Source organism: Plectropomus leopardus, chromosome 6 (assembly GCF_008729295.1).
Source record: "Plectropomus leopardus isolate mb chromosome 6, YSFRI_Pleo_2.0, whole genome shotgun sequence".
Taxonomy (NCBI): Eukaryota; Metazoa; Chordata; class Actinopteri; order Perciformes; family Serranidae; genus Plectropomus; species Plectropomus leopardus.
The window spans coordinates 32241188-32257617 of NC_056468.1; the positions used below are offsets into that span (position 1 = coordinate 32241188).

The 16430-nt window shown below is 39.4% G+C and overlaps 1 protein-coding gene across 1 annotated transcript in view; it reads left to right on the forward strand.

The window, feature by feature from the left end:
• Positions 1 to 881: 881 nt before the first annotated feature.
• dapk1 (death-associated protein kinase 1) overlaps positions 882 to 16430 on the forward strand; it is a 94993-nt gene continuing 79444 nt past the window's right edge. Inside the window, 2 exon segments of the mRNA XM_042487731.1 lie at positions 882 to 980; positions 1605 to 1810. Of these exon segments, the coding sequence (XP_042343665.1) occupies positions 1707 to 1810 (104 nt within the window). The 5' untranslated portion in view covers positions 882 to 980; positions 1605 to 1706.

Genomic DNA, 16430 nt, shown 5'->3' on the forward strand with positions numbered 1-16430 from the left:
ACAGCTATACCCACTTTTAGCTAACTAAGGTGGGTGGATTAGTGGAAGTGTAGTGTGGTATGTGTATGATTTAATTTTCTGATCATTTAAAATATATAAAAAAATATATTTTTTTAATGTATATGCAGTATCTCTGTAACATTTTCATTTATCATAGAGGATGAATAATTAGGGTTAGACTTTTTCAATTTGTGCATACAATAAAAGAACAAAAAAACAAACATTTAAAAAATTTAATAATAATAATAATAATAATAATATTATTATTTATTATTATTATTACATGCATATATATATATATATATATACACATACATATTCATTTTAAAAAGACATTGTAAAGCTCAAGGCAAGTCTTTTCTATAAAGATGAGTTTAAGTTAGAACTTGAAGAAGCCACAGGTGTGCAATGGACTTCCCAAAATAAAATAAACAGCTGGACTTCGCTTTAATGAGCATTTTAATTACAAAAAACCTCTGTAAAGCACAAATTATCTGTTAAACTGTCATTAAAATAAAAGTGAAAGCTCTGCTGCCCTCCTGTGACCAGTGGAGCGCCTTTAACTGACTTACAACGATGCTGCATTTACGGCACATGAAAATACGGTAAATACGGCTTCGGCGTGGAAAATAACTGTTTTTTGACAATTTTTGGTGGCAAACAAACCCCTTTCCTTTAGCGTATATATATATGATGTATCAAGACAAAACTTATATCTGTTTTTTAAATTACTGATTGCCTAGTGTTCGCGTTTTTAGCATACAATAAAACCGATCAAACACGCAACGCTCCCATGTGTGCTCCCAAACTTCCCACGGACCCTGAACCAAGCACCAGGACCAGACTGCCTTACATTGTTAACGTTGATTTCTCCCGTTGAAGCATTTTTGTCTTCCGTGAGCCAAACCGGGGTCACAGGCTCCCAAAAAACGCATGAAATCTCGGCTACTGTTGGCAGCGGGACCCACAACCGGCAAACTGTAAGCGACTTTACGGCGAAATCATTCAATTTGTTGTTTTGCTATCAAGAAAAGAGCCGGTTGACGCTCCGAAATTCAAGCTAATGTTTGCGAATATTTCATATTACAGGGGCGAGTCGTTGGTTTAATTTAGGGGGAAAAACTGTTTGGCGTTGATTTTGTTTTTAAAATGTATGAGTTTTTTTAGTGCACAGTTGTGTTAAACACCTGTCAGGGTCCGCTCAGGTCGTTATTTACGGCAGATATGACTTTATACTGAGTCTTTTTTTCTTGCTGGACTGAGAGGAGGGAGGCTAGCGTGTTTCCCATGGCTACGCCAAGCTTTCACAGGGGGTTATTTGCATTCCTAGCCAGCCGGTGGTGATATGGTTATGTTACTATTATCTGCAAAACTGGCAGCTGTTGTAGCACAATAATTCAAACGGTTGCCCGGGAAAATAATACAGATAGTCCGGAGAGGAAAGATCAGCTCCGGGAGTCGTGACGTCTCCCCGGAGGTGCAGGTTCATTGCTCCGTCAGTTTGCTTTCCTTTTGTTGATTGCACGCCCACCTTTCCCCCACTCACTCCTGCTTTTAATGCTTTATTCTCCTCCTCCGTCTATGGTTTTTTTTGGCTCTGGAAGCTCTAACATGAGGAGGACTCTTGGCTGTAACCCTGCCCAGAACGGAGGCTGCTGGTAGGGATGGTGCCGCTGTGAAGAGCCGGTGTACCCGCTTCGGAGGACATGCCTGCGGTCGGGGGGAAAGGAAAGAAGTGCCTGGACAACATGACTGTTTTCAATCAAGAAAATGTTGAGGATTTTTATGAGATTGGAGACGAGCTGGGGAGGTAAGTTTGAGCTATTGACGTCTATTCTTATTCCCAAATGCGTATGAACTTCCTCTTTTCATGATAGAGGATAGAGGGTGGGGAAAACACCTTATTTTCATCTCTAAATTCATATGATTGCATTTGATATTTTAACCCATCCATCCAAAGTGTTCATATGGTAATCCTAAATATATGTTTCCATACTATGCTGCACGTACAACTCTGCAGTCAGATAGTCCAAATGCCGAAATTTACATGATTATATTTCCCATTTCAACCCATTTATCCAAAGTGTTGATATAATAATCCTAAATATGTTTGTATGCCATGCTGCACCCATGACTCTGCATGCAGGTAGTCCATATGCTCAGGTTTATATGACCATATTTATCATTTTAATCCATCTATCCACAATGTTCATATAACAGACCTAAATAAATGTTTTCATGCCATGCATACAAATAGTCCATAAACACATGCATTAATGCATGCTCAAACGTGTATGATTTTCCAATATTTTGCATTTTTACCTATCTACAGTGTGCATGTAGTCCTAAATAAATTTTTATGCCATGCTGCATCAAAAACTCTGCATAAACATAGTTCATATGCTGAAATATCTATGATTATATTTAGCATTTCTAGCCATCCATACTAACTATTCATTTAATATTTTGTATTCATGACATGCTGCATCCACAACTTTGCATACAGATAGTGCATTAACACAAACACTAATGCATGCTTAAATTTTCATGCTTTGACTGTATTTAGCATTTTAACCCATCCACAGTGTGCATATATTTTTAAATATATGTTTTTATACCATGTTGCACCTACAACTCTGTATATAAATGATTCATAAACACCCATGCATGCTTGAATTTATATTATTAGCTTATATATTAGCATTTTAACCCACGCATCCACACTGTGCACATAGTCTTAATATGTGTTTTCACGCCATGCCACACCTCAAACTCTGCACACAGATAGATCATAAACCCTGAAATGTTTATTATTACCCTATATTTTGCATTTTAACTTAAATATCTACAGTGTGCACATAGTCCTAAATATGTTTTCATGTCATGCTTTACCCACAACTCTGCATCCAGATAGTTAATATGCTCAGTCATATGATTATATTCATCATTTTAACCCATTTATCCAAAGTGTCCATATAATAGTCCTAAATATATGTTTTTTTTAATGCCGTGCTGCACCCACAATTGTGCATCCAGATAAACTCATACGCTAATGCATGCTCTTACTCAAGCATGGACACACAGTGTGCCTGTGAGTCGTCCCCAGGACATACATCCCCCCACTGTGTGTGCGTCTGATTAATGCAGTCCATAATGCATCATTGTCAGTGATGAAGAGGTTAGCGTCTGTTACTGTTGCTGCCTCTTTCCTGGAGATTTATTGCAGGAGGGAGTGTTGTACATCTTTACAGGGAGAGGATTTACATCGCGACAGCCTGCTTTTCATCCAGACTGTGTTTGGGCAAAGGTGAAAGCCTGACAATGGAGATAAAGAGGTTGAAAACACTTTGACAAGACATGAGATTTGGTTCTTTGGGTTGTTAATTATGTCCGTAAAGTTGCTTAAATGACAAAGCAGGATGGTCACATTCAGGCTGAAGAGTAGGTAACATACAGTGTCAAATCTGGTGTTTTCAGCTTAAATTTACTGATTCATGGAAAAACATCATTATATTATAATAAAAGTAGAAATAACACAACTAAACGTACAGAAACAGAAACATAGAATTGGATCTCCGTGAGTTTCTGGTTATCAAAGTGACAAATGTACTCCGTGTTGGTAATAATCAACCAATTGTTTTCTGCTCTCTAGGGCCTGTCTGGCAGCACTGCTTCTCCTATTAGCGCTCACCTTCCCGCACTGTGGGGGAGAGCTGAAGTTGCCGTAGCTGCTTCACTATGCTACTTTGGTAATAGAGACGATTGGGGAGCTTTGTGTAATGGGATTGAATTTCTGGCTGGAGGTAAAGAGACGACTATGTGAGTGTGATAGTCTCATTTGGTTGTAGCTCCAACACCAGCATCCATTCTCTGAGGTAGCCTGATTAGGAGAGAGAAGTATTAAATTGGGTTGTCTGACATCACACTGTGATAATCATGGATTTTTCAACATTTTGAGTGTTGAAATATGGTAAACATTTGCTTTTTTTGCAATAAAGGCGTCCATGCAGGCTTGTATTTTTAGAGTTAGAACAGGATTTTATTTCCGTATGAGATAGAAGAATTATGTATGACTTGAGGGGGAGCTCAAGGCTGCTGCATGATATTGAAAAATGCATTCAACCCACCTTTTGATAGCTTGGTTAATATATAAAATTCTATCAGCCTGCTTTTGAAAATACATCCAGTGATATCCTGAATGGAAACAAATAATCTGTCAGTGGGAGGCATGTTTTGCTTTGGCTAAAAATTGCATAATGCACATTGTCAACAACTAGAGCTGGACACAAAACCTCATGCATGTATTGAGAATTTTCTTCCTGATGCCAACTTGTGTGATAAACCCATCCCAAAGACTAACAGCTGATGAAATTACATTATGTCTGTACTGTAAGCGCTTTTTTGTCTGATATCTGCCATGCTGTTGACTCTCTGGCCCTCGGAGCTGTCGCCAAATCATCAGATTGGTCAAAATTAGCAAGGATGCAAGTGAGGATTAGTGAGGCTAGTGCTGCAGTTTCACTGTGCATGGTTGGAGGAAAGTGTGACAGTGCAGACAAAAGTGTTAATATCAGAGCTGAACTGGTGCCTGAAAAATAGCACGTCAGCCAGATTCTGGCAATAGATACAGAAGAAACAAGCAAAGGTACTTTGCGTCAAGAACTGAGCACACTTTAATATCTGTTTATTTATCGCAAGTAATAATGTTATCCTGACATTCAACAATGTTATCTCATATTCCTCATATTGCACAGCCTGGAGGACTTAAGACTTCTTTTTATTTTGGGGTAACATCTTAATGACTGAAACTTGCTCACAAATACTGCAGGAGCAGGTGGCCTCATAGCAGCTTGTGGATATTGATTGTTCTAATGATTGAAACTCACAAATGGGGACATATGCATAAACAGGTCACATTCAACAAGTTGAAGTGAGAAATTTATGGCACTTTTGTGCTGTTAAAACAGTTTGGAACACTTCTGTATGTGAAAGGTTAGGATAAAGATGTAAAAATTACCATAAAAACCACTGCCAAACATTTTTTTCAAGTATTTTCTTACGTTCATTAACTCGGATGAACTTTGGGATAAACCAGTTAGTTCTTGATGAAAGCTGGTGAATCTGTCTATTCATAGGCTTGATAACAGCAGCATGACCTGCACTCACTGTAATGCCTTGCACGCTTAAAGACAGAGAGGCTTTTGATGCGACTGTACTGCAGGCTTCAGACTCTGGCTGGAATGGGAATGAGGCCCATTTGGTTTGGCAAAATGAGAAAATCACCCAAGCAGGGACTTAATGCTTTCAGTTACACTGACACTGCCTATGTTTGGTGTGTGCATGCATATTCAAACTCAAGCCTGGTGAAGCCGAGCATCTAAGCTTCATTAGTGTCTGGCTACAGTGAGCATGCAAGCGGTATAATGAGGAGGGGGGTGTGTGGGAGAAGCAATGCAGCTTCAGAAATACAGCCAGAGGAGACGTGTAGCGCTTCTTTCAGGGTGAAGTGTGCAGTCTACAGTGTTTGACTATCCTCTGAAATCGTCTGATATAGTCTTCACTATCCAAAATGATCGATTTATCAGGCCACAATTTAACATTTTGAAACCTGAGGAAATTGGCTTGATTTCTCAGAAATATGGAATCAAGAAAGGACCCCTAAATTAGCAAGAAATGAATGAAAAGTTGCAAATAACAAACGTGAAAATTCCTCATGAAATTATGCTATTGCAGCCATTTTTTTCACATTATTTTAAAGGAATTATAGGTGTTAACTGCCTTATGACCAGGCCCAGATTTCTCAGCCTTGTCAGTGTGATGTGTGTATATATGTGGGAGAACTAGCCATATTTTTTTTACCAGTCTTCCAGAGGTGCAGACTCCGAGAACTGGAATTATTAGAAGTGCAAAACGAACTGTCATTCTGGGAATTGCCGGAGTCACAGCGGGTTAGCTGTAGAGCCTCCAGGCGAAGCATGAAGTTGTTACCTGCAGAGCTGCATTAAAAAAGTGTGATAATCCTGCACAAATGCATCAGTTGTCAAATTCTCCCTCTTGAACCGTGTCCAAAAAATGTCCAGTTAGCCTGTAATCCCAGCTGTGTTTTAAAGGGCTCCTGATAGAAATTGCCTCTGCTGCCGCTCTCCTCCCAACCTCTTCTCTCTAATCAGCCGAGCACTGACCACATCTGTGCTCCGTTGGTCTCTAATTGCCTCACAGATTGGCAGAAAATTCTCACTTTAGGCCCAGAGATCAGCAGGGGATTACTGAAGACCTCATGGTGGCTGGCATCTAAAAGGGACTCCTATTTGATACCTCCTCAAAATGATGGTTAAGTGAGGGGAGAAGCATCGTTGAAGAGTTTAAGGGTTTCATAGTGGTGGTGTGTGTGTTAAACTGCAGGGATAAAAAAAAAAACCCACACTATTGGGGCTTAGGGCCTCTCCAACCTGCAGGCGAGGGATAACAGCACAGTCAAGGGCATATATTTCTTTCCCTACAGGCTTCCATACCTAATATTTGTTATATAGTTCAATACTTTGTGCTAAAGCTAAATGATTAGCATATTAGTATAGGATTTGCTGCTTTTCTTTGTTTTAAATTGCTGTAGAATCAACATTTTTAAGGGGGTTTTTAAGATTAGGCATATTGAATATGTCATTCAAGGATCAGGATAACATTTTCTTTTATTTTTTTTTTAGACCAAACAATAGTCTGTTAGTTAGTGGTTGTGTCTGTACAGCTGGAGTCGGGGTTCCAAATTTGCGCAAATTGAAATTGCGAATAAAAATTACACCTAATGGAAATGTGTCAATTCTGAAAAAAATCCCATTTATCGCACATTTGTTTTACGCTCGTATGAGAGGGTATTTCAAAGCCATGTTTGCAAAACTGCAATGGAAACACTTTTTTTTTGCTTTTTTAGGTCACATGATGAACAACAAATAATCTAAGAGTCGCTACTAGAGCTGTTATTGCATCGCATAACTCTTCAAAAGTGAAAGGATCATTCAGAAGTTTTGAATCCACAACTCCTCTGTGAAATCGTGGACTATCTCTATCGTACGTGGTCGTTCACACGTATAAGGGATTTGCCTTTCCATTATTGTTTATATAACACACCTATGTTGCCTTTGACTGGAAATAACGATGGCTAGTGCGGTGGCGGCAATAGAAATAGACCTGCTAATGTTTTGAACATGTCTCCGGCTTCCTCCCACAGTCCAAAGACATGCAGCTCAGGTTGATTGGTGACTCCAAATTGCCCTTAGGTGTGACTGTGAGCGTGTAAGGTTGTCTGTCCATATGTGTTGGCCCTGCGATAGTCTGGCGACCTAGCTTAACTTTTGTGCAAATCTGCAATGGATACCCGTCTGCTGTTAGTAGAATTCAGCACGTCTCCTTCCATGAGGCAAAACAATGGATATTTTGCGTCTTTTTACTTCATAGACAGCCCAGTTTTGTAAGAAAAATCTCAGCATATTAATCAATAAAGAAAATAACCATTAGTTGCAACGGTAATATATCTATTTATAGCTGATTTCATGACAAAAAAGACAAATATTCAGCGTTTACTGTAGCATTTTCTTGCCATGATTGCTTTTAAAACAGCTTTTACCCCATAATCTGTCATAAAAAGCCTAATTAGATTCTAATGTGACCAAGAAAGCAGCTCTCAGGTGCCTCTCTCCTGTTGTTTTGGGACAGGGGAAATCTGGGACACTGTACAGGCTTTACAATCAAGAGTATTTTTCCATTGCTGTCAACAGCAGAGAAACCCCCATCACGTCAGCCGGAGACGACACCGACTGTCTGATATCTGATCTTTCATATCAGTCTAGAATATCAGCAAGCCTTTGTATTGGTCTGACCAAAGCATGCTGGTTTCTTCTTCTGCAGCAAAACAGAGCAAGTCTGCATGAAAAAAATAGGCTATTGGGTCATGTGAGTTGAGTTCAGAATTTTTTTGTTTAGTTTCCATGTTGTCATTTGTTTGGAGACCCACTGACTCAGCTGCTTTCTGGCTGACTTGGAGAAAGAAAGATGAACTAAGACATTAGCTGACTGGAATATATTTTGGTCTGCACCTTTCATTTGGTCCGCAGGGCAGTTTTACACTTTGCATATTTTTTGCAGTGCTTGGCCTCTATCATTAGTCTACATTAATCTGACCGCTGCGTGGCTCTCTACCAGTTGGCCCTCCTTTTGTGTCTATGATGTGTGTGTGTGTGTGTCTGGGTATGTGGCTGCCGTTCATCAAGGAGGAGGGGTTGGTATATTTCAGCAGGGATTCTGCAATGCAAATGAACATAAAAAGCATAAAACTGGGTCTGCATTTTTTTTTTCTCAGCAAAAATCACCCAAAGACATTTCCATGAATACAAAATAGGATTATATCCAAGATATCCACATGGGCTCCTACATTTAATGGTGATATTCAGAATTTCTTTTCCCCTCAAGAAACCTCTCGTCTTTATGCACACTATTAAAAATAAATCTACAGAATATTCACTCCCGCCAACTGTGACATCCTTTTTTCTGAATACAACCAGCACCGAGTAATGCCATGCATACACTCCATGCAGACTGTGCCCCAGCCAATGACCTAGATTTACCCCCCTACCCTGGATTGCATTATTGGGTGGAGGGGCAGTCTGGGTAGCAGGAGTGTCCTTGATGAGGCCTGCCACTCACTCACCCACCCAAACCCACCCCCCGCGACCCCAGGGAGCTCCAGCGCTGTCGCATAAACGCGGCGTTACCTCTTTTGGAGTACAAGGATTTGATTTTAAGTACATTAATGTTCAGTTATTCTCTCAGTTATCAATATAAACTTTATTATTTTCAAAACAGCTTTGATTTGAGGTAGATTTAAACACTGTAAAAAGGGGAAATGCAGTTTAGATAATGTGACTGATTTATGTCATAACGCTACCTATTTTGACCCTCAGTTCAGTTAAGTAACTGTGCAGCAAATTTCTGCTGTAATTTCATAATAATCACTTGGTACTGATAATATTGACAAAATATCTACCCAGTGTTTATTGTTGGCATCAGATGCGGGGTCAAAAAGTCAAACTTTGACTTGTGAATATAGAAAGACGCCATTGACACCAGTCATAGCAGGATAACATTACAAGATCTTTCCTTTATTTCCTCCCTCCTGCATGTATTTACATTTTAGTCATTTAGTCTGACACACTTATCTACAACCCTGCATGCAGAGGCACATTAAGCTTCAGTCTGCATTGCCAACATTTTGCAGCAGTAGTAAAGAGTATGTGTCAGAGAGGCATGATGATATCCCTGTGACTTCAAGATCATCGTGCAAGAGAGGAAAATAAAAATAAGGAAAGAACAGAAGGAAAAATGGTGCAGAAGTACTGGCGGACAGTAGGCTATTCCTGCAGGGTTCAGACTTCAGTTCAGATTTTCTTCCCTTTCTTGCTCGATGTCTCGAAATCCAGTCTGTCCATCTCTGTCTGGATGACTTAAGCCTTGTGATCGTTCCAGTCAGACTCTTCAAATTGCGAGTCAACTCACGAGTCAAATTGAAATCTGACTCACATGGAATGTCCTCGAGGAGCGTAATGAGTTATTTTCAATTAATCTCTGCAGTCAATGGAGGATAATTGGATCCCTGCCAACTGTGTTAGCGGGTGAATGGCAGGGGTGTCATGCTCTGAGTGTGTGTGAGTGTGAGTGTGTGTGTGTGTGTATGCGTGTGTGTGTGTGTGTGTGTGTGTGTGTTGTGGAGGGGGAGTTACAACCCTTTGTGGTCAATTAGTAGAGATCTGCAGGCGGTCAGGCGTGGAAACTGAGGGGCTATAATCTTTGGGGGAAAGACAACTTTCCTCTTTGCTGTCTTTCATCCTCTTTGTGTAGCTTTTGCACTCTTGCTAATACTCTGTCACATGCTCTTTTGACCTGCAGTTAACAATAATGAATACATAAGTAAGTTGCACATACTGTATATTTATATGAAACCTTTTATGGTCAGAATAGTTGAAATCAGAACAGTTGATCAGAAAAAATAGCAAGCAGTTTTATTCATTTTTAAAGGTTGTGGTGTAAACATTTATATTACATTCAAAAGATTCAAGTTTGTTGTGTAACAATCCTCCCTCCGATGTGTTATTTTTTTGGAGCATCTATTCTCTTATCACACACACCCACATGAGTCGAAGACGTTTCTCTGGAAAGATGTCAGACTATATTTACTTACAAACATAAGGCAGTTTCAGTAATATGCAGGGTTCCCGTGGAAAATCTGGAAAAGTCACAGATTTTCACAATCTCATTTTTGTAGTCTGGAAAAGTCATGGAATTAGTAAAAATCAGTGAAAGTTGTGGAAAAGACATGGAATTTGGTTGTGATTAATAAAATTGTGACTGTAATCTTTCGTGGATAACTCTTCACGGTCCATCTCTCCCTTCGTGTATGCCAGCTAACTGAAATTATGTTTGATAGTTTGAATCTGAAATGTTGAAAATTGCTGGGAAAATGCCGCAATTTTTCTTCGTTGTGGGTCTCTGAAAAGTCATGGAAAAGTTTTGAAATTTTGTCCATAAAAATGTGTAGCAATATGGCACCAGTAGGAATGCAGTGAGGAAGTTTTCCAGAGGCGTGCTGGAACTAAATCAAAACTGAAGCATAGAAACGTATTTTATGAAATGCTTATTTATTGGTTTGAAAAAGCAAAACCACAGTGGGAGCAGTGGGCAGGTAATTTAATCGGTGTATGCCCATTAATACAGGTAACACTGACTACCACTCACTACCAAGCCTTGGCACCATTATCCCAGTTTCATAACTTAAGGTAATTTCCAGTTATTTGTAAAAAATAGAGTATGTACTTTCCTTTTTGTTTTTGGTGTTGATCAGTTTTTCTCATAAAAATCCTCTAACGCAGAGAAGGTGGTGCTCTTGGTCTCTACAAGCAGCAACAGCTTGCTCATGAGCCGACAAAGAACGCAAAAATCGACCATAAAAGCAACCATGGCACCTTGTACAGGACCAGAGCTGCATCTCTATGTGTGTACTTGCTTGTATACATGCACCAAAGAATCCATGTGGGCTTGTTATGGGATGTTGAAGACAAAATGTCAAAGTGGAGGTCATCTGTCAACAGGCGTACAAGCAAACTTGTCAGTGAGTGCATGCAGGTCGTCAAGACATCAATACATATGCAGCTTTCATACTAAAAGCTGAAAATACTACTACACATCCCTCTGCTGTTCCATTACACGCTTTATTTCCATTTCTTTGATTATTAGCAACAGTATAAACAAGAAAACGACACCTACGCATTTTCAACACATGCATAATTAAAGTGCATGAATTTTGACACACTCTCTTAGTTTTGTGCGCTCACTGTTTTTTAAAATGTTTCTTCATCTTTTAAAAAGCCTTTTGTTGCCTCTACACTCTCTGATGGATGAAATGTTTTTTTTAGCGTGGGTTTAGGGTAATTTGAAGCACTGTGAGCAAAATGTCATCAGCCCTCAAAGGGATTAAAGATCATTGTTGAAAAATACTCTGAGGGCTTAACGTATGACCGTTGCTCGCACTGATATATTAAGTAAAGACTCCGTTTGGTTCAAGCTCGCCTGGCTGGAGCAGTGCAGACTGAAAAACTTATTCTACTTGCTGTCTGGTTGTTTCAAGAAACTACAGCAGGGCTCAAGCTTGAGCTTTTAATCTTGAGCCCATGTAAACAACAGGAGCAGCAGGTTTTAGCCAGTAAAATACATATTAAACTGGGATTATAATTGTAATTTTAACCGCTGTGTGCAACCTTGGGACATGGTAATGTTATGGTTTGTTGCTAAGGTGTTTCTCTGAGAGCGTTGCTGTTTCTTTTGGCGATATACTCAATTTGTGGTCTTCCTCATCTTAATTTGGCACAAGTTTCCATCTTGACAATATGCATTCACTGTTTTGTGTTGGAATTAACGCCAGTGTTGCCCGGTCCACGTAATGACCAAATAAAGCTTGAAATAGTCAGGAGTTTCTGTCTGACTGTTGATAAAATGTTTTCTGTTTAAAGAAAATGTTTAGCGACACAACTTTTTTACTTACCTACTTAACTACACAATAATTAAAGCTTCTTTTTTTATAATCCAGGAAATTTTCATCCCGATCAGTGTTTTTGTAGTTTATATGGCTCAGCCCTGCGTTGGAGTAAACTATGCTGAAAAAAGTTGCTTCTCAGATCAGCCCTCTCTTTAATGAGAGCCAATCAGAACCAAAGCTCGAAGGCCCCAAACATGTATTTAAGTATTTTACAGTACTTTAGAGGAGATTTCAAAATATTGAGATATATATTGTGTATAGTGATATAGTCTAAAAATACAGTGATATTATTTTAAAGCCATATCGCCCAGCCCAAACTGATCAGAGTGCCTATACTGGCACACCTGTATGGAGCCTGGAATTAACTGGCATTATGCACCTAAGTGGCTGCTAAAAGCCACTACTGCTTCTGAGTTTTATCTTTCTCTTTTTTTGCACTCACTCTTCTGTCTTTTCTCACTCTCATCAGGCAGTAAGTTCATTAATGCTGCTTTAAGGCCACCAACATGGATTATATCATGCCTTTTATGTACAGACATACACATGAAATCTTCAGGTATTGGGGAAATTTTAATCCTTATTTTGTGGTTCTGTTAATTGTCACACAATTTGATGCCAAACATTTTCTGTTGCTTGTTTCTAGGCGGATCATTGTTGTCGTTCTGAGTTGCCTTGGCAAATTCATGCTCACTCAGTCTATTCTGTTTGGTTTCCTTGAAGGTCCTCTCCTTGGAAAAACAACCTTTTGTGTTGTCTGATGTGTTTCTGCTTTGAGATAATCAAAAGAAAGGGCAAGGGCTTTCAAAACTTTCTGTGCAGTTTTAATTAATGTCAACAAGGTTAGACTGGAAGCGAGGAAATTCAGCTCCGTTAATCACGCAGTTATTACTAGGACTCATAAAGCGCAGTCATCATTTAGTTTTTGAATGTCATCTCCTGCTTATCGTCATTTTATAGATTGTCTCATAACAGCAGGGTCACATCAGCGCAGAGAGTCATTGCTAAACCTACAAAACCAGTCTGCAGACTTTCCCCTGAGTCATGACAGAGTTAACCACCTCGAAACCAGCTGAATGTCAGTTTCACCAGACGTATGGGGGCCCTGTTTTAAAGAGCGGGCACGAAATAAAACAGGAGACGATGGATGGAGCAGCTGAAGCACCAGCAGCCCCCCTCCTCACCTTCTGCCACCATCTCCTCGGTTGTCAGAACAACGGTCTTGCACTTCTCTCCATTTGTATGCATAGCCTGATATCAAGCAGGTTTCTGTGTGTCTCTCAGTCCCTCTGTGAGCACATTAGCATATACAGAGGACAGGTACACCAAAGCTTCTCCTCGTTCTGAGTGCTGTCTGGGAAATGCTTAACCAGGATAACCAAATATTAGATGTTATCAAGGCTAGTTATGCACAATTCAGAGGAGCCGAGATGTCAGCAAGTGATATTGGGTTATTGCAACTCAGTTTTGTGGTACTGACCAAAATGGGTCTGTGATGCAGAGTATTGATAACTGTCAGAAGTGGCCATTAAAGAAATACTTCACCCACAAAATGACCGTACAATATGCATTACTCAACGCATGTTACCTTTAATTTTTGAAGAAAACTTTTGTTTTGTTGACAACTTTATGATTTAAAACACATCATTACAAACAGTCTAAGGCATGGTTGAGTGGCATGCTTGGTCAAGGGCGTTTATTTAATACATATACTGTATAGAATAATAGATGAAGCCACCGTGATGTCACCCTTTGGTTTGCAGACTGCTGTTTTGAAGACTTAAGTCTGGCATTTCGGTTGCTATCTTGGGTTTTTTACCAAATTTGGACAACAGGATGAAGCTGACTCATAGACTGGAGCACAGCCTTGCAGACAGCCTGCCACTCAAATGGCCACATACTTAAATATTTGCAGCTTAAAGGCTTATTAAAATGTAAATTGGTGAGTTATATAAAAATTCATCCCCTGTACAGTTATCATGATAGAGGAAATTAGCTAAAGAGACCTTTTAAAAAACATTTTTTTTTGTTTCAGGCTATAAACATGTTTATTTCTGCTTCTTCTTGCTTCTGAAGCCACCACGCTCTTGGAGAGCAGAGTGTACTATGGGCACAGATGGAGCAGTAAAGGCCAACTGATGTGAAAGTGAAACTTAAATGTCTCTTGCGCTGGGTGTAAAAGTTTGCATTCACTCACTTATGCAGCAGTTGCTCCTCTCATCCATCGATTTGATCTGATCACTTCTGAGATGATGGAGTGATAAGCTATTCGTTTTGCAACATAAACTCCTCAAACTGCTGCTGAGGGAAAGAAAAGAGCATGTGATTTGTCCTAATGTGGTTGTAGTCATACACAGACCATTTTGAGTTTAATTCAAGGATGTTCGCCTTTTTTGGATTATCCGTTCACCATGCCAAAAAAACAAGGTTTTCTTCAAGAACTGAACATAACATGCACTGGTTATGATAAAGAAACAGGTGAAATATTCTTTAAAATGTTAGATGCTTTTGTTTCAGACTGAAATATCTGATCAGCTATTGTATTGGATGGATCTGCCATGAAATTTTGTACAAACATGAATGGTCTCCAGATGATAATGCAAATGATTTTTGGTGACTTTTGCTGTAGTGTCACTGTGAGGTTGACATTTTATGTTTGAAATGAAAAATCTCTACAGCCATCGGACTGGATTTATTGCCCAGATGTCTGATACAGTCACGTCCTCCCTTCCTCTTTCACTTCCCCTTTAGCACCATCGTATGTCCAAAATATGTTCAATACTTTGATTTTTGACATCGCCATCATTTTACATGCCAAACACCAGTATTATAGGATCTTAATTGTGGTGTATTAAAGTTTCATTTTTATTTAGGCAAAGTTGCTTGTTTTTAGACAGCATTTCACATTTCTGTTTCACATGTCTGGTTTCTGTTTCTTTTGTTGAAAAGCACAGCAAGTAAGGTAGTTAAAAAAGTATCACTTTGATATGAGTATAGTGGCGTCATATGAGAATTAGTTGTGAAAATTGAAAAACAATACCAAGGCCAAATTAGAACGATATTGGCGTGGACGTCGGCCGGTCAGTGACTGAATGATTTTACTCAGTGGCTTCATTGTGAGCAGCGTGTGAAATCTGCAGTGATGTGTGTCCCGCTCTGCCTGAACAGATTTTAATCAATACTACACGAATATTAATATGGACTTTGATTCATATCTAGAGTTCTCTGCAGCTTTTATAGCCAACCAAGAATGCAAATTACAGATAATTACCACGTCTTGGTAATTTATGAACAACATTTTGATGTTTATATCAATGGATATTCATATGGATATTTGCATACATTATAAACTAGTGTAAGCCTTTGAATCAGAATGGGGATTGAGAACTTCATAGTTTATCAATTTATTTCATTGTTTCACTTTTAATGTTTTTATCAGGCTTTCCAGATGATCTCTGCATGATTGATTGGCTCTCAAAGAGCACCGTAAGATTCTCCTAAAGAATCTTTGTAAAGTTATCACAGATTATTTAAGGTCTACCTGGATGATTATCTTTATATCCACACTGTTTTAATCCACCCCTGTGTTTCTGTAACAAATAACACCAGTTTTTTTCTATGGGGCTAGAGGAATCTGTTGTTTGGGACCCATGTTGGCTGTAGATCATAACAAGTCTGAAGATGGTAAAAGAAACCTTTCACCTCTCTTTACCTCTAAGCACAATGTGTCCATTGTTGGCGCTGCCTTAAAACCGTGGAGCTGGGGGAGGTGAATGACATTCCTGTGACACGTTGAATGGCTTTTCACTGTGGCTACTAGACAAGGGCAAACACTGCCTGCCTCTCATTTAGCTCTCTGTCAGTAATCTGTCCGTCAGTGCTGTCGCTTATAGTTTTGAAGCTGCAACTGTGACTCAGTTTATATGTAGCTGTTAGACTGTAAGACAGCACGGACAGAGAAAAAGCCTAAACACCTGTAGAGACGTCTGAAGTGACAGAACGTCCCAGGCCAACAATAATGTTGTCAAGACATTTAAATATTAAAGAAATCTGGTGCTGTTTTTAGCTGGATACTGATTTTACTGAGACCACTGATCACTTCTGTAGTTTCATTTCTTGCCTAGATAGTTTTCAGTTAACAGGTAATGTAACATTGGCAATAGGTAATGTTGCCGTGGTTACCTGCACTGTATTCTGTTTTTTGCGGGTCCGTGAACGCACAGCAGATGGAACTTTTTCCTCTACGGCAGCAATTTGTTGAGTTTGAGTCACGGGGTAGAGGAAGTCGATCAGGTTGTGGTCAGATCAATCACAGCTGATCAGATCAGCCTTATTGATCAGAGGAGCAGCTGCTGCA